The sequence below is a fragment of the Aythya ferina genome (assembly GCF_964211825.1).
Source record: "Aythya ferina genome assembly, chromosome: 19".
In the NCBI taxonomy this organism is placed as follows: domain Eukaryota; kingdom Metazoa; phylum Chordata; class Aves; order Anseriformes; family Anatidae; genus Aythya; species Aythya ferina.
In genome coordinates this window covers 7,378,454-7,405,062 of record NC_140309.1, presented here as the reverse complement: position 1 = coordinate 7,405,062, position 26,609 = coordinate 7,378,454, and the positions used below count along the sequence as shown (strand labels likewise).

Below are 26,609 nucleotides of genomic sequence, written 5' to 3'. Positions count from 1 at the left end.
TATGATAAATTTCAGCTTACAAGAATCAATATGTTTTGCTACAGGCTTAGTAAATGTTCCTGAGGAGCCTATTGAGGAGGAAGAGGAGGAAGAAGAAGATCAGGATATGGATGAAGATGACAGAGTTGTTGTAGAATACCGTGATGAACTGCAACCTTTCAAACAGTCTCGAGAACGCAGTGCAGCAAGACGATCAAGTGCAAGTGCATCTGATTCTGATGAAATGGACTATGATCTTGAATTGAAAATGATATCAACCCCCTCTCCCAAAAAGAGCATGAAAATGACAATGTATGCAGATGAGGTGGAATCGCAACTGAAAAATATTAGGTAAAAGTTTCCTATTCTTTAAAAGTGTCATTTGAAATTTAGTCAGTGCAGTCAAAGCTTAAAGACAAACTGCTGAAGCCACTATTTTAAATCTTAATGTTTTTTTTGTAGTAGATATTTTAAAGATGAAATGCAAAATACAGAAACGCTTGTATCAGTCTTTTCTTTACAGTTAACATATTGAAACTACAACTTCCTTTGTAGATTTCTGTAACTTAGCATTATGATAATATAAAGCTCAAAGTAGAATCAATGGACGTTTAGGCAAGTAAGCACAATTAACCTCTTGCATTTCATAGCTGGGCCAACCATCCTCATATGTATAATGACAAAAAGTAATTTATATTCATTATGGGTATATTGTCCAAAACTACATACATTGTGGGTAATTGAAATAATTTTAAAATTCATCCCTCTGGTGGTATATTACTATGGTTCATTATAATGAACCATTGTCTTCTAACAATTCTGAGAAATGTTCATTTACTCTGAATTTCAACCCAGAAGCACAGCCTTAGAGATACAAGCTAGATATCTACATATCTGCCTTGTAATGGATTCAGAGGCATTTGTGTGATTATTGTTACATTTCCTTCTGATCCTGACTGAAAATCATACTCCTAAAAGTTTTTATTATTCTTACCCGTTTCTCAGTAGAGAAATCCCGATAGTACTGTTTTCTATAATCTTACTTACAAGACTTGAGAGCTATGTTAGATATCATTTTGTTTAAGGGACTTTAAATTATTTTTTAATTTTTTTTTTTTAGGAATTCTATGCGAGCAGATAGCATAGCAACCAGTAATGTCAAAAACCGGATTGGCAGTAAAGGATCATCGGAGAAAGTTGTAGATGTAAGACTACTGTTAGAAGAAAAACGTCAGCATAATAATGGGCCACGCCAGCAAAACAGCATTGTAAAATCAGGTAATTTGAAACTCTGATGCTGTGCAGAATTCTGACTGGTTTATTAAAATTGATATATAGTCTTTTCACATTTGTCCTCTACTGTGACTTAAAAACGTGAGGGAGTTGTGTTCAGCAGCAGTTTCTGCATTTATACAGTTAATTTTTCCTCACTAAGGTACAGAGTTAGGGATTGCTTTGGGGGAAAATGAAGTATATTTAAGTGAGTGACATTTATTTTTATTTAATTTGTTTGCCTGTGTCTATTTTCCTCCACTTTGTCCTTTTTGATTTGCTTAATTGTTGAGGCAGAGATTCTGTATGACTCTATGGGAAACAGCATGAGGGGAGTCATGCACAAATTCAAACTTGAGACACCAGCTACTTACATGAAATATGTATAATGTGAATATGAAGGTATTTTTCAGTTGGCAGTCTTTTTATTTATTTTAAAATTTGTGCTTCATTTACTCTTTTTTTTTTTTTTTTTGACTCCAGCATGTGTGATTTCAGCTATTTCTGACATACATACTGTCCAGAGGATTATCTGACTGATGGGTGAAAGATACTCTTGTATCAATGTATATAGGAGTTACATTAATGTATATTGTGTTTCGTGTACATTTTGGGCCTCTGACAAGTTGGCATGTAAATCTGTAATTCCTCTTTCCTTCATATTTTTGTTTGAACGTTTTTTAAGACTAGGCACATCAGGCTAAATCAGACAAACTTCAGGATATGAGATTCTTATCATGGATTGTCAGTATATTTAATATTCTTATATTTTTATTTTTATTCTGCAAAATATTAAGCACTATTAGAATTCTAAAGCAAAATACCTGTAATCTGAAAAGAATTATTGAAGGCCTAACAGTTATCTTATAGTCATACCTCATGCTGGATACATACATGCTGAGCTGCTGAAGTAAATTCAGCAAGCCATGGAATTACTGCTACGTTTTTGGTCCATGGATAGAATATAACCTGAAAACATTAAATATCAAATGTATTACCAAGAAAAAAAATAGTGAAATCTGGGTAAATTTTATTGCAGGCATTGCTAAGACTGAAATCTGTGTATGAAAGACTTAATGAAAAGACTATAGAAAAGATTAAAAACAACAACAAACAGGACATCTGTCTAGTTTTGAGTATTACAAAGTGTGCAATGAACACAAAATTAGCTGGCAGAACTTAGGTAAATGCAACATGATTTTTGTCATTTTAATCCCTGAAAATATCCCTAGATGTGCGGCAAAGACTGGGAAAAAGACCCCATTCTCCAGAAGTTAAGCCTCCAAGCAGTACTTCTGCTCCTCGTCGAGAACCGATATCTGATGTACACAGCCGGTTAGGAATCCCCAAACAGGATGTAAAAGGCCTCTACTCTGATACCAGAGAGAAGAAATCAGGTTAGTTGTATGAGGAAAAGGTAAAGTGCAAGTATTTGCAGTATTATATTCAATTTTAAAGAATAAGGGAAATTTCAGCTGAAAATTGAGAAGGGTATTTAGATGAATGAAATTAAAGACTTAATTAGTACATGCTTGTTCTGAGCTTTGAAATCTAAATGTTTGCAGGCAGTTTAAACTGAGTAAGACAGCAATATTTTTCTGGAGATACGGTTAAGAGTAGAGAAGTACTTTACAACTGTGGTCCAAACAGGGCAGTAAAACAAGTGCAATGAAAGCAGTGGTACTTCAGGCTTGTGTGTAGGGTCCTCTGCAAATGGGAAACTGAGTGAGCGAGACTGTACTGAAGCTCATATTTTAATTTCAACCACTGCTTCAAGGCACAGCAAGTTCCATACCAGACATTGTGGGAGGAGTACAAGGAATTTAGAGAGATGCAGTAAATTGCTGTCATTTTTAAAGTGCTTGTTTTTTCATCTAATTAGGTAATTTATGGACCCGATTAGGGTCTGCTCCGAAGACGCAAGAAAAGACTTCAGATAAACCTGAAAACTCTGTGGCATCTCCAGAGGAGGAGGATTCAGAGCTCCAAAGGGTTTGGGGTGCTCTCATTAAGGAAAAAGAACAGTCTCGACAAAAAAAGAGTCGATTGGATAATTTACCGTCTCTACAAATTGAAATCAGCCGGGAAAGCAGTTCTGGATCAGATACTGAATCATGATTTTACACTTTGATCCTCAAGATTGTGACTGTGCACCGTGGCAAGATTTCCTTTGTCCAAAAGCTGAACACTGGCAAAGACTCTGCAGTGAAGGTTCCAGAAATGTCTCTGTTCCTTTTATACAAAAATAGATGCATATGCCACTTGAAACCTAAAGCAATCATGTTTGTCTGGAGTCTGTGGTTGGCCCTGTGTTACGTAGGGCATTGTCATATATGTTTATTACAGCAAACCTGTAGTTAATTCTAGCCAAACACTTTTCCCTGAGCTCAGAATTTAAAAGAAGAGGCAGAAATACTCTGTATTTTTAAGAAGACCTTTTTGTTCTTAATGTTTTTAACATGGAATCTTTTAACGAGATATTTTACTCAATTCATCCAAAGAACAGGGCATTTCATAGCCAACACCATTGCCTTGCCCTTCTGGCTCTTACCAGCACCTTTCCTCTTAAAGTAATAACAATAATGCTTCCTGGGTAGGCAGCCAGCGAGGATAAAGCATAAAGGGAACGTCATGTTCCCTTCCTTCAAAATACTGAATGTAAATCAAAATTAAATGTTGCAGTACGGTGAAGTTTTGTGTAGAATCCATACGGCATCACTGCTCTCAAAGAATTCTACTCGTTTGTTTTGGTCATACTGTGTTCTGCTCTAGTAGGGATTGCAGTGTTCAAGACTGCAAAGATGGGTGTTGGAGAGAATCATGCAAATTCCCAAGGGTGCTTTGGTTTTGGTTACATACTGAGAAATGACATTTCTCTCATTTCAGCTGTGTTGTTTTGAAGAAATCTAACAGTTTTAAAACTTACATTTTTATATTTGTGAGAATTTTCCTGTTGGCCATGGTGAAAGCTATAGTGATGTTCTCCTACGTGCTGTCTAACTATACATATATATATAACTGAAAGAAAAGGAAAACTATAGGATCACTGTCCCATGTCAATATTTTTGAATGTTCTTACTATATAGTACATGTGAATGTGCACATGGTTGACTTGTTACATTCAGCTTTTTTATCTGCATACCCTCTCTAGATAGGTGAAACGTTTGATCAGAGTGCAGCTGCATTTTTTCTTCTTCTGTTGCCTATGGCAGATATTTTGATTGCCAATTCTGAATAAGAAATGATGAGAGCACGTTGGATTCAGCTGAGCGGAACAGGTGGCAAAAACAGTGCTACATTATGACAGTCTGAAAGTGTTTGCATTCTCTTTGTGACTGTTCAGCCTGGAGAAGAGGGTGCTGGGGAGGGATCTTATCAATGTATATAAACACCTGAAGGGAGGATGCAAAGAAGATGGAGCCAGGGTCTTCTCAGGCATGCGCAGTGCTAGGATAAAGGGCAGTGAGCACAAACTGGAACACAAGCGGTTTCCTCTGGACATCAGGAAGCACGTCTGTGCTGTTTGGGTGACAGAGCACTGGAGGTTGCCAGAGAGATCGTGTCCTCCTTGAAGATCTTCAAAAGCTGATGGGATGTGGTGTGCTCTGGGTGGCCCTGCTGGAGTGAGAGCTTGGACCAGATGACCTCCAGAGGCCCCTTCCAGAATCAGAGATTGTGTGATTCTGTCCATATATCGTAGGTTCTATCAGTCCAAAATGTCTGTGAATATTTCTTCCCCTTTCTGCTTTTTAGCAAACAACTTTTTCTCTCCCTGTGCTCCCCACTTTTTCTTTTTTTAAATGAGTTGGAGTAGGCTTGAAATTTCACGAAAGCAAGGGATCTGCAGTTAACTTTTCTTATTGGCTTTTTTATGGGTAAGAAAGCAGCATGTAAAATGAGAGACTTGAAGTATTATCTAGTGATTGACTGGGCTTCATGTCTTTTGTTTCCTTGTTTTGTGTCACCCTTGATTTTATATTTAATTATTGAATATATAAATATGGTTCATAAAAGTACTATGGAGAGTAAATGACTGCAATGTCTGATCACTGTAATAATTCATTTTAATGTGTGCTTTCATTAATATCCCTTCCAGAGCTTTAAAATAGAATCCTACCTTACCCATTTCTCAAGATGCTGTTAAAATTCATTTAACCAGTCTCTTTTTGCCAGTAAACCTTTGTGTTGTGTTACTGCTTTGAATCTGTTATGACCTTTCCTTTTTCTGAAAGGAGAAGGAAGACACCGATCATGCATCTGGTCTATGAAGATAGTCTCCTGTGTTGCTGTGAATCCTTGCATGTTTTTAAGCTCAGTAACTGGCTGTGGTCTGCTGTTAATGTTGCTGATAACCATTGTGTTTCGATGTAAAAATTCATAACTGGAGCCTGGTGAAGGATGGACTAACTGGTTTGAAAGGCAGAAGGGGAATGAGTAGAAAGTCTCTTCAGCTGATATGAAAGATTCAAACTAATGGACACGTGAAGGCAAGGAAAGTGGTGTAGGCAGTGGCTTGCACTCTTGGAAGAGGAGCCATTAATACTGGTTCTGTCTTCCATGCAGCCATGAGTATGCCTTAGAAATGCCTCTATGTTAGTAGGGTCTGTTGTGTTTATGGTTTGGGGAGAGGGTTGTGTGTGTTAATGAGACCACAGGAATTTAGCTGCAAGAAAAATAGTTTACTGTTGAAGCAACCTACAGAGAGGATTTTTTTTTTTCTTTTGGTAACTGAGTGTTTGCCTTGTTTTGGTTTTTGATTATGTACAGAGAAGCCTTGAAAAGGTGTTTGCTGGTGTCAGGAATGCTACCTTTGGTCTTCCTTAGTTACCTGAACATGAATTTCTGTGTTTTGATAATTAAAATTGAGCACTGAATCTTTGTGAATGTTTTTTTCCTTAACACAGTTAACAAATCTGTTTGTCCTAGAGAGAGATTGCATAGAGAATTGTGTTGTAAGTCCACTTTCTCCTCTTTGTGGTCAGGGAACCACAAGGATTCCACCTTCGAGTGATTTGTTGTAGAAATAAATGTGCTGATGCTGAGAAGTGCAAGCTATATATTTTACTAGAATCTACTACTTTTAAAAAACTGCAAAAAAATGAGAAGTTGGGCTTTTTTTGCAAGCAAATCCACACCACGGAATAAAAATATAAGTGTTTCTGAATTTTACATGGCTAGTTACAGGACCACACTAATGCTTCTCATAGAAAGCTTTTCCTGATACCAAAAACGTGAATTTTGGTGCAGGGTTCACACGAACATATTACACAAAGGGGCTGGTGGTTGCGGGGATTAAGATCATCGTCTTCCTCTGCGTTGTGGGTAATGAGCTTGGCGTTATACGGGCATTTATACAGCTAAGGATCGTCTCTCATTATTTGGACATTCGAGTTACTACATTTTATTTGCTTAACGGGATGTTGTGGTTGGAGTCCTTAAGGTTGTGGCAGCATGACAGGATATGGCAGTTAGAGACCTTCCAATTGCACAAGGTTACAAAGGTTAAAACAGCTTGACAAGACACCCTATGGGTTTGATTAACAAATTTATCACACAATATTTATTACAACCCTGACAACCCCTCCTTTACTGGAATGTAAGTAACAAAGGGACGGTAGTGCAGCTTTTCTGAACAAAAGCACTGCATCCCCGTCTCCCTGTGTGCAAGAAGAGTTTTTTTTGTTGTTTTCTTTTGTTTTTTGCCACCCCCTTCCATGAGGGCCGTTCCCCTCAGAGCCCACTGCAGAAAATGGCCGCCTCCGCCCCGCCCCGCCCCGCCCGCCCGCCCCCCGGCGGCAACAGTGGCCCAGCCCGCTCCCCCCCGCCTCAGAGTGGTGCGCCCCGACCCTTTATAAGCAGCGGCCGCGATTCTTCCGGCCCTTTCGCCCAGCGCGGCCGGCGGCGTTGTGGTGCGCTCCGTGAGGGGCCGTTGGGTGCCGCCATTTTGCACCCCCCTCTCCGGCTGTGGTGGTAGCGGCCGTGCCTCGTGGTCCCTAGGGCTGGGCCGGACCATGGGAGGCAGCGGCGGGGGGGAGAAGGGGCCTCGCTCCTCTCGTCCCCATAGGCCGCGCATGGAGGCGGGCACCGGGCGGACACCGACACCGGGCCCCGCCGGGACGGCCTCGGGGCCTGCTCCGCGGTACGTGACGGGGCTGGGGGGGTGAGAGGCTTCGGAGGGGGCGGCGGAGGCCTGCTGTGGGTTTTTACCCTTTTTAGCAAACGGCTTATCCCTTTTCCTTTTTCGTTTGTACTTTGGTGTACCAAATCCTTGACGTGCAGCGAGCGTTACAACTTTCTAGTTGATGTTCTGTGGATTTTTGACGTGAAAAATTTCCCTTTGTGGCAAATATGCTCTGGCAACCAGCTCAAGGGAAGTTTCTTGAGTAAAAACTGTTGAAGGGGGTTCGTGGCTAGTGAAAGCTATTTGAGAAACATTTGGGAGGTTTTTAATTGTTTTTAGTTACTACAATAACTGTACTTGTAGTAATTCCAGAGAATTATATTAAATTGTACCCTAACAATGCTTGTTTTGTTTTTATTTCCCCAGCAGGAAGATGTCTTGAAGCAAAGGGTAAGTTAAAGTTTATTTTCTTCTAAACTGCACCAAGTTGTTCAGAAAGTTCTAGACTTTTCCTTATATTACTAACAATGTAAAGTAGTTAAATACAGGACTGTTAAATGAAAGTAATGTATAATACTTACAGCTTAAAGTTAGCTAAGGAAATAAAGCTGCTCAAAACTATTTTATGTCCCATTGAGCTAACAGTTAACCCTTTTTATCAACAAAAGGAAAAATGTACAAGCAGTTAATCACTTCAAGTAGTGGCATGCAAAAGTTGTTGGCTGTTGATGATGATACCCTTGAATAGGAAGTGCCGTCAGATGCGAGAACTGACGATAACCTTCTTATTTGTCTGAAATACAGCTACATGTGCGTGCAGTTTGATTTGTCTGGAAATTCATCTGCTAGCACTAATCAGGAAACGTTTATTTGCTCTGCAGATGCCTGATATTTCCAGATAAGCATGATGTGATTAGGACTGGGAGCAGGTAGCTCGGTGGAGCTGGCCCTATTGTGAAGGTAAGTGATTAATTCCACTGGACTCTGTAGAGCTTTATATCCTCTAAAATCCAAGTTGAGAATAAATGGGTTTTATAGGTTGCCAAAAACATGAGAAACAAATTTTGTAGGTTCATCCTTCATAGCTTGAATCAATCTACTTTCCCTCCTCTGCTCCTCAAAATAAGCCCTATGATACCTATTTCCAGCAATAAATATTGTATAAGTATATAATAATATGTATATATATAATATGTAATAAGTATATAATATGTAATAAGTATAGTTTCCGGGTCTCTGCTGCCACATATACTAATGTCTATCAATTGATGTTATAGCCCTTCACAAGTCCTGGGAAAGGAAGTGCGACTGCAAGAGCAGGAGATTGTTTGGGGTAAGTTTAATCTGTATGCTCGTAATTCCTTGTGATGCTTTTTGGCTACAGTCTCAGAGAAGTTACATAATTAAAAACATTGTCATTGGCCCTATTTCTATATGTTCTTATCTCTAAAAGTACAATTAATGAATTCTAGGACCAAAAAAAAAATGCTTTATTGAGCTTAAAATACTGAGGGTAAATGTATATGAGCAGCTGTCTTCTGCACTGCAGTTATGCTGACAGTGCTAGAATAGACAAAGGCTATTACTTCTGTTAGAAATGTAACAATTTATTTGTGGATATCATATGATGAAATAAACCAAAATTTGCTGGAATTACCGGCAGATTGAGTGGTGGTGAGCAAAGGTTTTTCTGATGATATCTCTTATATTAAGAAATGGGTTAATAATTAGTGTTGAATGGTTAACTTATCCATGCTGTTTTATTACAGGTGTTCACGCTGAAAGTAAGTTTGTCTGAGGAAGAAGGAATCCAAGGAAACTTGCATGTGAGCTTGGGGACTAGTCTGTGTAAACGCTACATATTTTGTTGTCCATAGATCTTAAGACGATTCTACTGTTATGATTACACACATTAAAATTCTCATAAAACCATCTTGGGTCTATTTTTGTTACTTGGCTGCGTACAGAAACGACTTTCCATTACACGACATGTTTTTGATAAACGAACTGCACACTTGTGTGATTAGCTATAATATGATAAAGTAGCAGATGTATACACTGCAGTGCAATTACTGCAAATAATGTAAACAGCTTTTAGTTGCGTAAGCGTTCTATTTGGTGTTCGGTAATTTACTTGCTTTAAACAGTTTAAACAAATGATACTAATACTGCTACTGTAATTACTGTGGAGATTAGGCCTTAATACCTCTACAGCAAGAAAAGCAAATGGTCCAATCAGGGCAAACACAACTGTTTCTGTAGCTTGTTCCAAACGTAATACTTATGCCTTACTTTGGCCTCTTTTTTTAAAGCCTAATGTGGACGCAACAGAGTCTGTTTGTGTAGTACCAGCATTCTATCTGTGGTCCAAATGTGAGAAGTAATTTCCAGATGCAGAGGAATGGAAAGATCCTCTGCAAATTGTTGGCTATCTGGGTGTAACTGGTAAGAGCAAAAGAGGCTGCTTTTGTGATAAGTGCCCACTCTAAGACAGATGTGCAATGAAGGTAGGTTAATGGAAGGTGCCAAGTTTAGGGAGGAATCTGCATCTAAAGTCGAGATGCTGGGATGAGGAACACTGCACCTGAGGCTGAAACTTCCACTGAGGTTTGTTATGGAAGTAAAACTGGCGGGCTCGAACACTGCAGTGCTCTTGTTATATTTGTACAGGAGGTATGGAATCTGTCTCACCATATATAAAATGATTGAGCATGTGCACTGACAGCCTATCAGTGCATATGTTGCTGATCATTTTGCCCACTTGGTGTCACCAAGTGAAAATTTTTAGTGCAGATTTGAAAGTGTGCATTCTGAGAAAGGTCAAGATCACTAATTAATTGTGACCACACATTCATGCTGTGCCAACAACAATCTAAATGTTAACTGTATAGCTCCGAGTAAAATACATCTTGCTTCTGAAAGCAATGAAACTTTTGTTCCATGTTAAGTTTTGTCAGAGGGTGTATGGCCAGGAAGTAGCCTTTAAAGACAGCTGACAAAATATCTTAAGGTCAAAAATCCTGGCTCATGTGATGAGTAGTATTTTTACTGTAGTAATTTAGGTGAACAGTTCTTGATTATCATAAAACAAAAAGCAGAGGATGGATGTACCCAGGGATTTTGTAGTCCATAAAACCACTGTCAAAGAGGGTTTGCTTCCTCTCAGGATGGCAAGACAAGGGAGAAAGCAGTGACAGTGGAGTGTCGGTATTTTTCCACTCCTGAGGGACCGGTGAGACTTCAGGGACCTCCCCAGCTGTGACTGCGTTCCTTGTGTAGCTTAGGTAAAGAAAGAAAGTGCTGTGGCTTGTTGCAGCTGATGTGGCATCACAGGTCGGTGTCAAGGTGAGCTGTGGTGTCTGATGGCTGTGCAAAAGGCATGTAAGGTCTTGTTAAGCCACAGGTTTGGGGTTTGAAAGGACCATGACACTGTATTCACTGGCTGAACTGGAACATACTTCACACACTTGGCATGTCCCAGCCTCCTGCTTTCCTGAGGTTCATAGGAAGGGTGTGTTTGGTAGAGGCCAATCTCTTGGGACGCTGTAGTTACTGGAACACCATTTTTACCAGTGGGGAGCGAGGTTTATCTTTGCCTTAGCTGAATTTTGCATTTCTGCTTGTTATTCCTTAACCAGACACTAACTGATCGAGCAAGAAGTTAGGAATGACCTCAAAACTTCTGCACAATTCACTTGTGCTCTTTGAAATAGCCAGTCAAGTATGAAAGTTGAAAGAAATTAACTTTTAATAGTCATAAATTAACATAGCTCTGTTACACAAGGCTCTAGAATGCTATCCAATTCATATCAGTAGAACCAGAACATAAATCTTTGCTTAGGGGATTAACTGTATGAAATAGTATTTCAGAGACTTCTGCCAGCATAAAGCCAGAGTTAAATGTTTTAATCATGCCAGAAGAGGTTAAGTATTTTTTAGAGAAACATCTAAAAGTCATAGAGTGGCTGATAGTATAATACCGTGCAGGTAAATTAATCTGGATTCCTCCTAAGGGCATTATTGTGATACAGAGTTTAATGTAAACATTCAACCTGGGTAATGGAGTATGCAAAAGTTGTTTGGATCTAATTAGTTTCTTCTTACCTGAATGCGTACTTGAATAATATGAAGAACAGTTTGCTCTAATGTTTGTTTAAATTAAAATTTTAAATAGTTGCATTCTGTTCCCTGTTTTAAGAAACAAAATTATTTTCACATAATTTTAAAAATTTGTGTATGAGAACTTGTTGACAGGTGATGCTTTTTCTTTTAGCTGACATGATATGTACTGGAATTAATGTTCTTAAAGGTTTCAGAAAGAGCTCAAGCAACCTGACTTCGTTTTAAATGCGTTTCTGTATGCCATTAGTGATAATGGAGGTTACTGTGGCCACACGCCCCCTGTTAACAGAAACTTCTCAGCGTTTTTTTTGCTCAGCAGTTCAATGTGCTGTTTAATTTGCTCAAGATAGGTTTTGCTGCAACCTATTTTTGTAATTGCTCTTGCTTGTATGTATCAGAATGATCTCATTAAAATGGGAAAGAGTTGATTGGGGAATACTTCAGTAAACAGGATACAGCTTATCTAGGTTTATTGAGGTTACAAGTTGGTGGTATCTATTATGATTAATTATTCAAGAGTTTCCTTTTGGTATTTGTTTATTGTTTTCATCAAAAACAAAGTTCCTCAGCAGGGATCCTCATAACAAGCTGTTTTTTGCTAAGACGAATGAATACAAAAGTGTTGTTCCTATTAGAATATGGTGCCTTTTGACCAAAACAGGTGTCCTGAACGTAATGTATTACTATGAACTTAAATGGAAACATTAAATAATCTTAGTATTTATCCTAACAGTGCATGGAGGGGAGGGGAAATAAGATCATTCTGGTTTTACTACGTTTAAAAGACATCAACTTTCCAGTGTTATGAAATAAGTGACAAAAATAAATCCTGATTTTAAAACACAATTATTTTGGATTTTCTGAAGATTTAAGAGAGCAGTTGGCAGGAGTCCCTGGCACTTAAGCAGCTGACAACCACAGATAATTCTAAAATAGATGATAGTATTAAAGCAGCAAGAAAATAAATCTTACGCCGTGAAGCAAAGAATGGCTGAGTGCCAGTTCTTAGCAATAATCGAGATGCCGATGTCATGTAGTAATTCATTTGTGTGAAAACATAATGATTACATATGGTGCCATTATCCACAAACTACATGCTGTAACTGCTGACCTGATGGAGAGGAGCTGCTCTGGGTAATAGGCTTCTTGTTCCCATTCACATCTTCCCTGCTGTACTCAGATGGTGCTGAGGACGCCAACAGTAGAGATCACTTTGTGATGTGAATTCTCACATAATCATAAGCAGCCTCAAATCCTCAGGTTCCTTTGTATGTAGGACACTAAATAAGATGAGGTGGTGCTGACCTGTAATCTATTCGGGGAATTTGTCAGCTGACTGTACTAAAAGGCACAAACAGGCAGCTCGCAAGTCCATTGGAGGCAGAATATAAAATTAATAAAAATAGGCTGAGGAATTACAGTGCTGAAGGTGGGAGAATGAATCAAAAGAAGTATTAAACGTGCACGGTGCAAAGGGTTTGAGTATGCCAGTTGAAGGTGCATTGGTTTCATCCCTTGTTCCTTCCAATGCTGCATAAAAAAAGCTGTGGGATGGGAAAGCAAGCATGGTGTGGGTAATGCCATCGGGGGCTGAGAAAATGTGGGGAGGTGGCTGCCTTTCCAGCACGCTTGTAGTTTGCAAGCTTCATGTTTCACGTAAATGCTGATTATCGTTATTTCCTGATTAGTTATTGTAAAGCAATCATATCTACATAAGCATTAAAATGAGCGCTCCAGCGAAACCATGAATTACTGTAATTAATAGATCCCAGCTATTAACTAAAGCCAATCTAAAAACGTGCTCTTTCTTGGCTTGGTAGCTGCTATTCCAGTTGAGTCAATTCTGGCTGGCTGTATCAACTTAATTAGAAGGGAGGAAGGGATGTACTGCATATTTCAGAATGAAGAATTGTAAAACTTCACTCCTTATTTCTTGCAGGTAGATGGAAGAGCAGTTAATTTTTCAACTCTTCTCTCCCTCGTCCTTTCAAATTAGTGGAGGAGAAAGCAAGGCGCCGTCAGAGGAACTGCAGTTTTCTGGCGGGGAATGACTAAGATGATATTAGTGTCATGCAAGGAAAATTTAGAGGTTTGTTTTCTTCCAACTGCTGCATTAGCAAATGCTTTGTTACAGTTTTTCAGATGCTGGAGTCAGACTCTGAGCTACTCCAAATACCCATGGGACGTTTGACCTTCCTAACCTGGGCCTTGAGCTCAGCAACGTTTGTAACACCTGATTGGCTTTGTGCAGCCAAAGCTTTATCACATTTTGTGTGTTTCTGTAAAGAAGGACAAGGTCAACACGTTATTTAGTTGTCTGGTAGAACAAAAGCATCTTATTTTGTCAGTTGGTGTAATTTAGTGTCTCAGTTTTATGCTTAACATCAATTTTAGTCCAAACACAATGAACTCGTCCTAACCCTCCTTGAGATTTTAAGAAGGGAACAGGTGGAATTTCGTTTAGTGCATGCAAAAAAATAATATATTTAGAAAAATGTAAGCATTTGTGCACCTGGGCTCTAATTCAGGAAGAGAGAGAGCATCTGCCCTGTTTTACCACATGATGTTTGAGACCACAAGATGGTGCAGCCATCACCTTCAGAACATTTACTGTAGAGGAAGATTTTGAGACCTTGGAAGGTGCTTGTTTGGGGAAACATGGTGTTTCCGCAATTTCCTTCTAATAAGATTTGCAACTTTCATTACCACACAGAGAATCCCCCCTGTACGGTGAAGATGTCACTTTAATTGGCTGTTAATAATATTTCTTAGACTAGAACCAGCAAAGGCTGAGCCTCTGTTTTCTTTGATGGGAGTGACACAGCTCATGATTAAACAGTGTGATGAGCCGATGGAGTGACAGTTTTTTTCTCTAGCAAAAATAAAAAGAAAGCATGACGAACGGCCTCCCCTTCATTATCTTTCTCTCAAGTGCATTCAGCTTCAGGACCTGCTGCATTTCATGCAGCAAAGCCCAGGTGCATCTCTCGGGGTGAGTGTTGAGCTTCAGCTCAGCTGAAGTCAATAAACACCTTCTGCAGAACAGCACCTGCATGTGGAGCTGGAAACCCTGAGCAAAATACAAATGAGTAAATCGTTAATATTAAGGAGATGGAATTTGAAATCCCTGCTGTTTTAATCAATTTGAAATGCCAAAAGTTTTACCTCCAGTAATTAGGAGATAAAGAGCTCTCCTGTACATGCTTTTCTTATTAGACACTTGTTCGTTTTCACAATTTGGTAGTTAGATTTTTCATAATTAGGGTTTGTATTTGTAATGGTTTGTGATAAAAGGATTGCATAGCACAGCTGCAACTTGAACTTGCTAAATGAATGGAATAACGATCCATGTTTCCAATACTGTCTATGGCTTTTTGTTGTTTGTTTTTTTCTTGATCATCTTATTTTCTAGATTTTATTTTTTTTTAATTACCTCCTTTCTTGCACTTTTCCAGGTCCCTTAGGAGGATAATTTATTCAGGTTTGGTTGTCTTTCTTTTTCTTGTATTCTGTACATTTGACATCTGCATTTGATGATTTGTGTTAGCTTGGTGGTGTTTTTGAAGGATGGAATAGGTTTGATGCTAGCACATTGAGACAAACTTCCCAGCCAAGAGGCAAAGTCTAAGCTTACCACCCGGATAGTGAATTTTCCTGAAGAGCTTAAACTTTATTAATAAATATCTGGATCATGATTCCAGTGGTATAGAACACTTCCTATAATAATTAGGTTATCAGAGTGCTTATCTGCTAGCAAACGCAATGCTAGTGCTCAAGCAATCTGCTGTCCAGCAGCCATTTAACACAGCCCGCAGTGACAGCAGATGAAACATTTGAAATGCTTTACATCTCTTGTGCCTCCATCAGATAACCCTGAAATGGTCTGCCAGTGTTCCTGGGAAGCTGTATTATATCCACAGCAAGGGTAAAGAAAGCGGAGATCAGACTTATGGGGTGAGTGAGAAAAGGGAGGGGCAACTTAGTGGGTTGTTGGATAAATGCTTTTACTTAAGTAATGTCAAACCAGCTATTTATTACCTTCAACTGTAGCAGTAAATAAATAAAATCTTTTGCTGAGTGCTCCTTGGGATGTGAAATGCAGAGGGTGCCTGCTGTGAAAATGATGAGAATTGTTTCAAAGCAGGGTACGAACCTGGAGCTTGGAAATGCCACGGTGATTTCAGAAAATAATGGAAAGCCACTGTACCAAGTTACACTTTAAATTTGATTTAATACATATCCCATCACCTCGCTAAGCCAGCCTGTGTGCTTCTGCAGGAGCATCTGCACAGGGGGGAGGAAGAGGCTCCCTCTTGCAGGAGGCAACAGAGCCTTTGTGTCAGTGCCAAGCTGTTTGGTAATGCAAAATGGGAGACCACATCAAGGAGAGAGAATTTCAAAGCTACTGCTTTTATGCTTCAAAAAGGGTTTGGGAGATGACAGCAGCAGTGACTGTGTCACTTGGCAGCGTGTCAGCAGCTCAGAGGCTAAAGATGAGGAGAAAGCAGGGTTTTGAGGCAGACAACAGGACTGAGGGAAGAGCATTGACACCGCAGCTGGGTGAAGAACCGATGCAAGGCCTGGAGCTGGTTACACGAATAAAGGGTCAGCCCTGGTCTGATGCATGCCCCTGCTCTGGGTGCCTGTTGGCCACGTTCAGCCCGTTTCTGAGGTTGGTTTCTCTAGTAGGAAAGCTCATTAGCCTGTGCCTTTGGAGGGAGTTTCTGCAAGGAAGGTGGAGAAGGCAGTTCTGCCTCCAGGGATACTCCTCTCACCCAGAAAGCAGCAGGTCAGAGCACTGGGTTCGCAGATGGGATGTTGCAGGAGACGTGTGAAGTGTCTGGAGATGGTGGATGTCAGAGGGAACATAAAAGCAAGATTAAAAAAAGAAAGTAGAAAGTGGCAGTGAAGTAACGCTGCACTTGGGGAAACATCTTTCCTCTGGAGACAACAACCGGGAGCACAGATACAGGGTGTGAGGATTTGGGGTCGATTAAGAGAGGGTATTTGTGCAGAACTGTAAATACAAAATAAGATTTGTGCTCTCTGACACATGCCGTGGAGATATTTCCACCAAAGCCCTTAGGTTCGTGTTTTGCAGGTCTTATTTCCTGATCTGATGGATTAAAGCCGCACCTAATCAGTCTGGCAATTTCCCTAATCCCCCCTACAGCCTCTGACGATCTGATCACATGCTAAAAAGCGAAGTCTGCAGGTAACTGCAAGAAGGGGTGGCACGATCCGAGCTGAACAACATTAAAGCTTGGAAAACCCTCCCTAAAAAAAAACCCTGAGGTTGTTCACAGACTGGCACAGGGCTGGGCTGGGCATTTGCTGACCCTTGGTGATTGCACAGCTGCTGCTCGTTGGTGCTCCAGGTGCAGCACCACCTGCAGCTCTCCTCGTTTTGAGCCTCCCCCTCATTTTAAACATCCGTCTCCCAGTTAGTGCTCCCCAAAACACTCAGCTCAGGCACAAGGCAAGTTTTTTTTGTCTCCCTTTCTTTCCTTAACAGAATCCAGTACTCTATAAATAAAGAACACTACGTTTATTATCTGATTTCTCCTGCAGGGTGGAAGCTGCAGGGATGTGGCAGTGAAGTGGGCAGTGCTGGGTGGTTTGGGGATGCAGGTGAGGACAGAAAGCTGCACTTCTAGGCGGTGATGAGGAAAGAAGCCCCTGAAGCAGCAGACTTGCAAGCAGCAGGTCACACTTGCCAGAGGAAGAAGAGTTGGTGACTAAGAGGAATTACAGCAGGTAGGAAAAATGGTGATACCTGGATAAATTGGTGTCTAATCCCACCCTGCAGGTTTTCCTAGAGGTTAAGGAGGGAGGAGGAGGAGGAAATGGTGCTGGGCAGATGCTGATCCTGGTGCAGGGAGGGATTTCGGGAGGAGCTGCTGGCACCAGAGCCTGCCTGAGCTCTGCACAGAGCCGCAGCTCGAGGAGCTCGATGTGAGGTGCAGCCCTGCTTTTGGAAGGGGTTTTGGTGGGCTTAGGAGGGAGAGGGGAAAGAAACTGGTGAGTTGGAAGTACACGGATTAAAATAAGGACAAGGTAACAGAGACTTGAATGCAAATACCCAAGTTGCACAGCAAGGACAATGTTTTGTTGCACCTATGAGGCATTGATTCAGAAATGCCCTTCAGATGGGTTGGGACCTTATTTCTTATCGGGTATTGTTGATTACTTGATCCTGGCATACAGTTACCACCAGAAAATGCCTTTTTAATCCCTTTGAACGTGAACTGTGTTGAAGTTGTGTGGTGCTAACTTTTAAATCAGGCTGGTGTGGCAGGCAGAGCGCCGATACCCCTGTGTTAGCTGCTGAGGTGTGCATGCCAAGAACATCACCCATCTGGCTGCTAAGAGCTGTCTGCAAGATGCACTTTGTATGAAAATGACCCCTTAAAATAAAGCTGCTATTCCACTGGGTGTATGTACAGCCTGGTGTAGGGAAAATAACTCCTGCCTTCTACTGCCTCCTAATTAGTCCTGCGGCTTAAAGAAGCAGTATCTGCTCAGGTTAATGAGCTAGAACAAGGACAGCTCCAGCAGCGAGATGTGCAGAGGGCTGAGATGGGAAGCAGGTTTTTCTCCCAGGCTGCCTGCAGCAGCTGCTTGGTGCCGCTCTGGGGACTTGGTTCCTGTTGCATGTTGCAGGCAGCGACCCGTGCCACCACCCGTCGCGTCTGAAAAATAGAAAGTGTTGGAGTAGCGAGTGGTGGAAAGGTTTAACAGAGCTTGCTGTGACTCTCTGAGCTTGCAGCATTTCCGTGTAGCACAGGGTTTCTCTCTAATTTACCAATTGCTTGATTTTCTTCTCTTAACTTGTCCCAAACGCCGTGGTGGCTCTGAGACCTTCTGCCCTCCTGTGGCTGCTCTGAGAGCTCCCAGGGCTCTGTGCTGACCGTGTTGTTTCTGATCTGATTTTTCATTTCCCCCTTTCCCCATCCTCCTTTTTTTTTTTCTCACCTGTTGACTGTGTGCCCTCCCAGTTTATAACGTTTCATTAGCATTGGAAGTGGTGTTGCTCTCCCTGGGTGTTGAGCAGGACAAACCATCCATCTCCAGGCGATGGCCTTGGTGATCTGAGCATTGCTGTGCTCTAACCTATCCTACTGCTTCTATTCCTAGCTGAACAATGGACAGATTTTTACAGTCATTTTTGCACGTTGTTGGGGGAGATGCCTATCACCTGGTTGGCTTAAGCCTTTCCTCCTCAGCTGCTTGGAAAGGGGCTTTGTTCTTCTGAAAATCTCACCCTTTTAATGTGCCTGCTAATCTTTTCCTTTCCTTTCCTTCTCTTGCAAAGACCCTGAAGGTAGCTGTAGCTGGCAGGTTTGCGTGGCAAATGGAGGCAGGCAAAGGGCATGGATATGAAACAGGCTAAGTTTTGTGTTTTTTTGCCTGCAGCTCTGCGAAAAGCTGTTTCCATGTGGTGGAAGGGAGCTCTGAGCTTGCAGGCAAGTGCAGCTTCCCCCAGAGCTGCTGGAAAATGACTTAGCCTTTGCATTCATAATTGAACAGGCAGGTGTGTACAGAGGAGATGAAAGCAAGCAACAAATGAATGGTGAAGTTCGATTGGAAAGGCATGTGTGGAGGTAGCTCTGAAGGAGATGCCTCTCTCCTATTTTGTGTGTGTGGGGACGCAGCCACCTCTGAGGCTTTCTGCCTGCACTGCTATGTGCAGGATTCAACAGGAGTTTGTTTGGTAGGAGCTGGGTTAGCGTGTACCAGAGCACAGTGTGGGCAAAGATCAACTCTTTGCTGCCAGCCTACATTTCATTTGTATCTGAAGCTGAAGTTGCAGGTCTTGCCTGGAGGTAGTAGCAGGACAAGAGGCAGTTGCAGAAGAGGAAAAGGGAGGCTCATTCCCATGGCAATACACCCGGATTTTGTTATAGCCAATGTCCCTTCCCTTTTCTTGTAGTATTGTATATAACCAGCATGAGTTCCTGTGTATTTATTCCAGGTATTCATACCTGGAGGACAGATGTGCCTGTAGTATGATACTCTGAGGTCTAATTCTAGCTGTGATTTCCACTAACAACTCACTGAGGGATGCAGTGTGCAAGAGGGCTCCTAAAGAGCCGTGCTGACAGCTGGTTCCTCAGCCAAATCCACCAGATGCAGCTTAGCAACCCCTTCCTGAGGGCTGAAACAGGCTGCATGGGTTTGCTTTCTCCTCAGAACTACTAAAATGCAAAGAAGAATAAACGGTGGCAGACAAGCCACAAAATCAATAAGCTATTAGGAGGCAGAAAACCCTGGAAATGGATTTAGAAATCTGCACGAATAATTAAGGGTGGTATTGAACAACTCATGTCTTTTTTGACTATATTAAACCAGGTTTTCAATTTTATGTAAAGCCATAAGCTCACCCAAAGGTAAAACAGCTGTCTTCTCTGCATACTTACAGGAGAGAAGATAGAAAACGTAAGCCCCATTGAGCCTGGAAACAAAGCACCTCCAATTCCCCGTTGAACAGTAACTGAGTCGTGGGCTTAAGCAGTTTTCATGCAAGCTGTCGGCACTGTGATCCCAAACACGGGTCCAGCTTGGGATCCCAGGCCCCTCCAGTCCTTACAGTTAGCAGTGTTCGTGCACTTTGTCCTGGTGAATTCTGCACTAATGATTTGTTAACTGTAATGCCCCAGCCATGTGGATTAAATATTTTCTTTCCCCACCAGCTCAGTGATTGTGGCTGCCCGAAGAAATACGCTAAGAAACTTAGTGGCAGCATTCCCAACAAGCACCCAGCTCAATACAAATTCCGTATTTTGGATGTTCGGCTTATTTTTTGGTTATTCTTTCATGATGTTTAGGAAAACTGGTCTTTGAAGGCATCATATAAAAAGAAGTCACTTAGGAGTCACTTCTGGTGGTCGTTAGCTTTGAGTGCGTGGTGAAAGATGCTGAGCTTGCCCATGGGTTTTGTCCTCTAGTCAGAGTAATGTTTGGGTCATGGATTAAATTTACTCCCATGTTCTTAGCCCTTTGCCTTTATACAGCTCTAAACCATCTGCAAATACTATTAACTGGTTTTCCACTTTTAACTGTTCAAAAAACAAATATTGAGTCACAGGAGGGATTTCTGTCCTGTAGTCAATGGTCTGGAAGGAGCAGACAGATGAGAAGGGGTATCTTGGGGTAAGAGATCCTGAAATCCTCCTTCCTACTATGCATGTTCAAAGTACAGCTCTAAGCTTTGTGCTCAGTGGTTAATGCAATATATGGTTTAAAAAAGAAAAAGCCTACAGACCTTTCACAAATTAGGTAAAATTTTACCCTGAAATAAAATTTTTACCTTACGCAGGTTCTGCCTCTTTTTCTTTTCAGTTCTAGTCAACAAACCTCCAGATGATACTAGATGTGATTTTCACTCTATTTTAATTAAAAAACAAAGCAAACAAAACTAGTTTATTAAGGAGTATCTAATTGAAGATCTACTCTGCTTCTTCTCAAGGCAAGCCGAGACAAAATCCAAACAAAAGCCAGGGAAAGCAAAACCCGTGCGTTGCCTTTCCTTCCCTCCGACCTGCAGCAGAGCTGCTCAGGAGCCTGGCACGTGGCTGTGCCACTCTGGGACTTGGCAAGCTCCAGCCCAAGCTGATTTCCACGCGATTTGAGGCTTTCTTTGGAACTGCTGCAGCATTGCTGGAGGCTGCTTCGCTCCGTGCTCCAGCCTTATTAGGTATGCCAGCAGCGTGCACGGCGTGGAAAATAAGATAAAGAAAGAGGGCACCGGGGGGTGTGGGTGGGCAGACCTCCAGGTTCAGGGCCCAGCAGCCAGGCTGGGCCCATTATCCGGGACGTGGTTCCTACCCTCCTAGGGGAAATCGTGAGAACAGAGGCTGGAGGAAGTTAGGGAGCAGGCACGAGTTGTAGGAGCTCAGTAATGAATGTTAATTTGTCCAAAATCAGTTTAAGCGTGGTTGCTTGTCGCTTCCAGAAAAGCCGTGTCCCAGCGGATGCCATTTTGGCACCTATTAAACCCCCCCCAAGGAACCTTTGTGGGTTATTGCCTGTCTCGGAGCCGCCTTGCTGCCACTTCACCATGGGCTGATGTAGGAGACGATGAGGAACCCGCCAGGTGCTCCCCTCTGGGGCTTGTTGGCAGCCTGAATTTTGGCTTGAGTCGCCGTGGGGCATCTCCCCAGGGGCAGGCACTGTGCTGCAGAAGGAGGCCTTGGATGAGTAACAGAAGCAGTTCATATTTATTGCAAAGCAGAAGCGTTAAATAACTTCCAGCAGAGACAGCTTTACTGGTGCTCGGTAGACATGAAATAAGGAGAAATTCAGCCGTGTGTCTGTCTGATTGCTGGTGGTTCCTGTAAGGGATCGAATGCCTTTCCCTAGGATGTCAGAAGGTGGTTTCAAAGCCTTGGTGCAGGGAAGAAAAGCAACCCCAGCCCTGATGTTTTTCATATGTATTTACATTTGTACTGCCAAAGGCTGGTTTTATACCTAGGCATGGTACTTCATGGGCATGAAAGAGCTGTGGCTGCAAGCGAAGGCTGCTCGCCTACCCCAGACCCAATTGGGTCCCTTCCATATGAGTTACAATGTGCTGGGGCAGGGCTTGTTTCTAAGCATCTGTTGCAGGAGAGCCCTGATCCTGTCTGAGACCTTTAGCGTTGTCATAAGCATCAAAACAACACGCAATGTCAGGGCTTTTGTAGACTGTGGTCAGAGCAAAAGAGAAATTTATCAACAGGGAGGGATGTTTGTTCCCTGAAATGTGGGAGGTGATCGATGGGCTGGGAAGGGGAGGGTGGCCTGGCCCATCCATCCCCGCTTGCAGGAGCCTGGTCCTCAGCACCGCTCAGTATTTGCCATCTGGCACCTTTTTTTGTGTTTGTTTTTCCTCTTCTGGGCCCTGACGTGTTTCAGCGTCAGCCTTTTTGCTCCGGCAACGAAAGCGATTCCAGCAAGAACCGTGCACATCTGAGCTGCAAGGTCGTTTTGGTTCAGAGCTCCCTGAACAGCAAGGACTAAAGCCCCTCTGGTTTCTGGCTGTGCTTGCTCGGTGTTTCGCATGTAAACCAGGTAGCCCTTAAGGGATAATGGTTGCTTTTCCAGTTGCCACTACAAATATTTTTGCCTATCAGCTGAGCTCCAGCAGCCTGCGCGCTATCTCTCGCCTGGCATTAAACACACCAGCATGAGCTGCCAATAAATAATGCAACAGATTCCCCTAGCCAGGACTTTTTCTTCTACTAATAAGGAGAAAAAGATGAGGCAGCAGGTAGCGTGGTTCAGCGGCTGACAGCTTTAGCCTAACCTCCCCCTGGGTTGTTACACAGACGGTTTTCTCATCACACGCGCTGTGGGTGGGATTTGCCTGGGTCTCGCTCATCTCCCTTCTTGTGTCCTGCACTGAAATCCCCCTCAGAGGCATCTTCTCCCTGGGAAAACTGCATCCTGCAAATCCCCCTTTGCTCCTACCCATTTTTTCTTGGTTTATCCGGGTGCACTCTTGCAAGAGTGGCTTTTCCTCACAATACCCATGGGATTTGTGTAGGTTTTGTTACGGCCTGGCTACAGCCACCAAAATCACCCCCCAGCTGCTGAGTTAAGCCACGGGTGGAAATGTTCTGGCTCTGTGCATGGCCTGGCTGAGGGCTTTGGAAGGAGAAGCCCTAAAGCCTGCTTCCCCAGTATGTTTTTATGGACTTTTTATGTTAAGGTGGGCATTTCCCACTCACCTGGATGACAAATGACCTCAGTCAGCTTTAATAATCTACAGCAGTGATTTTCAGTACTCAAATCCTCATTGTAGGGCCAGTTAAGAGCTTCTGACCAGGACAAGCAGCCCCTCGTAGCATGGGAAACGTTGACTGTGTATGGGGTGAGCTCCACCCTTGTTCTGCTGCTGGTGGCTGGGCAGGGAAGCACTCTTGTGCTGTGGTCTTAAAAAAGAAAAAATCACTCTTTGCTGAGCCCACAGGACCAGCATCATGCTGAAGTGTAATAAATGGCTAATTAACCTCACCCCCACTGCAAGGAAGAGACGGAGTCACTAAAGCCCTGTTGGTTTTATGACAACACCATCTCTTAGAGCCGTGTTATTTTTCTTTTCCTATGACGGTCAGTAATGTGGTGCAGGCTTCAGCGTGCACGAATATTTCAATAATAAGCCTTTTCCTGTTATTTTCCTGTCTCAGAGGAGATAAATCTCGCTGGACACAGTGATACTGGTGCAGCCTGTCCATGCTGGGAGAGCAGGGCTTGTTCTCATGGTGTAAGGACGGGGATGTGGGGGCTCTCCAGAGGCTTGTCCTTTGCACAGCAGCCCTGGAGAAAAATGCAAACCAGCTCCCGATGCGTTTTGCAGCATGTAGAATCTCAGGTAGGGGGGAAATATGGCTGGAGCAATGAGCTTGATGCTTTGTCAGTGAGGGAATTCGGTGTACAAAGGATAAATAAAAGATGCAGCTCTCTAAATGCAAAGTAGCTCTGGTTTTTGGATTTGCACAGCCAGGCTGGGGGGGCCAGGTGGATGCTGAGGCCCCGGGCAGCTGGTTCCTGTGCAAATACTTAAAGAAAATAAAAGCTGTGCAGCAGGGAGCTTGTGATTTAAATAATTTAAACAGGTGGGAGGGGACCTGGGCTGTGCACAGGAGGGAGGGAAGCTGTGTCATGAGCACTTGGGTACCAGGAGAGCTCTTATTTATTTCTTACCCGTAAAATAAGGATGGCCGTCCATCTCCATCACATCCCTTGCCACCTGAATCTACCGAATCGAGTCCTTGAATGGGGCTGTTTATTTCTCTAGCCAGCTAGAGTGACTCTTTGCTGAGACCTGGAGAAACAGAGCCTCTGTGCTGAGCCCCTGCGGCCATGGGTGCGCTGGGGCACCAGGGAGCTGGGCAGCCGGCTGCGCAGAGATCTCAGTGCCACCTCTTTATTAAACATTGTCGGTTATTTTGATTACAGATAGCTCCTTTATTTCAAACAGAACAGTTTATTCACTGCAAAGATTCTTCATGCCTGTTGGAAAGAGTTAGCGTTAAAAAAAAAAAAAAAAAGGTTTGGATACATGCAAATCATACTCAACTTTGCCAAATGTCGTAAAAGGAGTAGCAGAGTTTCTTCTAAGTTACCTACTTGCATATGGAGGAGAAACAACAACCGACAGCGTGAACCCCCCCTGGATAAGGTGTGCAGCTTCCTGTGCAGTGATGTTAAATGAAGAGAACCCAAGGAATGATCAAAATGGCTGTTTACACCCAGAAAAATCAAAGCCAGAGGGTCACTGCTCCAAGGCAGAAAATAACGCTGCAAGGCTGGTCAGGGGGAGGGCTGTGGATGGATACAGAGGGGTTCCCTCTCAGCAAGGGGAGTCCTGCTTGGTCCTTTGGATGTAAGGGAGGGGAAGGATTTCCCACTTTCCTGCCCTCCCCCAGGTTTAGGATCAAATGAAAATCTGGTTCAGAAGCCGAAGTGCATTCCCATGCTGATGCTCTGCTGTGATCTGTTTTCCATCCAAAAATAAAATAAAAACAATGTCTCTTAAAAATAAAAAAAAAAAACAACAAAACAAAGCATTTTACAAACAAAGCACTTCTGGTCCGGGTGGGGGTGAACACAGCCAGGTGACCCCAAAAACCTTTCTGAGGCTTTGAGGCTTCGGCTGGCACCCAGTCCTGAATGGCAGTGATAGAGGGGAGAAAACCCCAGGGGCTGGATTTCTTTTTTTCTTTTATAAACCTTTGGGATTGTGGCCTCTTCTGGCAGTGACAACAACGAGCCTGAGCTGAGCCCCAGCTCCGGACTTCACCGCTCACTCCCCAGGACAGACTGAGTGCCCTGCTGCCAGCTCCAGGTACCGCATGGGAAGCTCTGGAGTCACCACAGCAGCACAGCCAGTGGAAAAGGGGATTTTACAGCCGAATAAACCCCAGGCAGGCAGCAGGGCCAGCCCAGCTCTGGTAAGGCTGGAGAGGGCAGCATCCAGGCACGGGATCTAGCTCCACGCCAGCACCAGGAAGGCAAAGCCCTCCTGTGGGGCTGGTAGCAGGGACACCCCCACTTGGTGTGTGATCAGATTTTGGGCTCGTCTCACCAGGCACGCCATTCAGCAGCTCCTGAAGTCAGGGTGGGAGAGGTCTGAAGTCCTGCTGTGGCCTCTATCTGCTAAGGGCTGTCCGTGAGGCCAGCCAGGATCCTGTAAGACCTGGTCACCTTCCTTCTCCGCTTCTGTGCTCTTCTACGGGCCTTGCCCTTACACCACCTTGACGATGCGTTTTTTAAGGAGTTAAAAAGCAACAGCACTAACGTTTGAAAAAATCCCCGGCCAGCTTTCCCACAACGTCAATATTCACCACCATCCCGTCCGTGCGGTCGTCGAGGAGAACGACGTCGACGTTCGTGGCGGGGGAGGCAGGCGGCGCTCTGCGCTCCCAGAGCATCCCCGCCGCCTGCGCCCACCCTCTGCCAGGACCCCGCTTGTGGAGGTCTCGGGTTTGCCACCCCTGCCCAACGCGCCCACCGCGGTGCCAAGCATCACGTCTGCGGTGTGGCGGCGCCTTGCTCCGAGCCGGGCAGCGCCCCGGCCTCCACCGTCCTGTCTGTTTGCTGTGAGCCCGTGCTGTCGGTCGTGCCCACTCCGGTTTTCTCGCCCTCATCGACTCGCAGGTCCTCCTGGCTCTCGGCCCGGCCATCCTGGCTCTCCAAATCGCTCACCTGCCCCTCGCCGAACTCCAGGATGGTCGGCAGGTTGCCTTGCTTGGGGCAGCGTCTCTTGAGGCTGACCAAGAAAGGTTGGGGCAAGGAGAAGATGTCCACGTTGTTGCCGAGGTCGATCCAGGTGACGCTGGGGAACTTTTTGGGGTCCTTGAGGGTTTCGGTGAGGTCCCGCAGGATGGCTTTGGTCAGCCGGTTGCCGTTGAGGGAGAGGGTGGTGAGGTGGGGCAGCACGCAGAGCGCCGGCAGCAGCTGCAGCAGCATCTCGTCCGTCAGCTCGGTGAAGCACAGCTCCACCGTGTCGATGTGCTCCGAGCTGTGCTGCAGGTAGGACGCGATGCGCTCCAGGTCCTTCAGCGTCAGCGGGATGCCCGACAAGTCCACCGTGTTGTCCTGCGGCTTGCCCATCAGCACGGCCTTCAGG

At 43.6% G+C, this 26,609-nt stretch overlaps 2 protein-coding genes and 2 long non-coding RNA genes across 8 annotated transcripts in view; 2 read left to right on the top strand and 2 right to left on the bottom strand.

Moving 5' to 3' along the window:
- NCBP3 (nuclear cap binding subunit 3) overlaps nt 1–6,130 on the top strand; it is a 21,833-nt gene extending 15,703 nt beyond the window's left edge. For all 4 annotated transcript variants that reach the window (XM_084493161.1, XM_084493158.1, XM_084493160.1 and 1 more), the window contains 4 exons: nt 45–330; nt 1,100–1,257; nt 2,484–2,648; nt 3,134–6,130. In XM_084493161.1, the coding sequence (XP_084349287.1) occupies nt 45–330; nt 1,100–1,257; nt 2,484–2,648; nt 3,134–3,369 (845 nt within the window). In that variant the 3' untranslated portion in view covers nt 3,370–6,130. The remainder of the gene's footprint in view (nt 1–44; nt 331–1,099; nt 1,258–2,483; nt 2,649–3,133) is intronic.
- LOC311421373 overlaps nt 1–13,396 on the bottom strand; it is a 23,291-nt gene extending 9,895 nt beyond the window's left edge. The window contains exon 1 of the long non-coding RNA XR_014684825.1: nt 12,606–13,396. This is a non-coding gene — a long non-coding RNA (uncharacterized lncRNA). The remainder of the gene's footprint in view (nt 1–12,605) is intronic.
- On the top strand, nt 7,085–24,585 carry LOC311421370. Its single transcript, XR_014684822.1, has 9 exons — nt 7,085–7,390; nt 7,799–7,822; nt 8,254–8,332; nt 8,650–8,705; nt 9,142–9,817; nt 13,434–13,583; nt 14,950–16,973; nt 17,066–21,191; nt 21,450–24,585. It is a non-coding gene; the product is annotated as an uncharacterized lncRNA (long non-coding RNA).
- LRRC75A (leucine rich repeat containing 75A) overlaps nt 24,422–26,609 on the bottom strand; it is an 81,689-nt gene continuing 79,501 nt past the window's right edge. For both annotated transcript variants that reach the window (XM_084493168.1, XM_084493167.1), the window contains one exon: nt 24,422–26,609. In XM_084493168.1, the coding sequence (XP_084349294.1) occupies nt 26,006–26,609 (604 nt within the window). In that variant the 3' untranslated portion in view covers nt 24,422–26,005.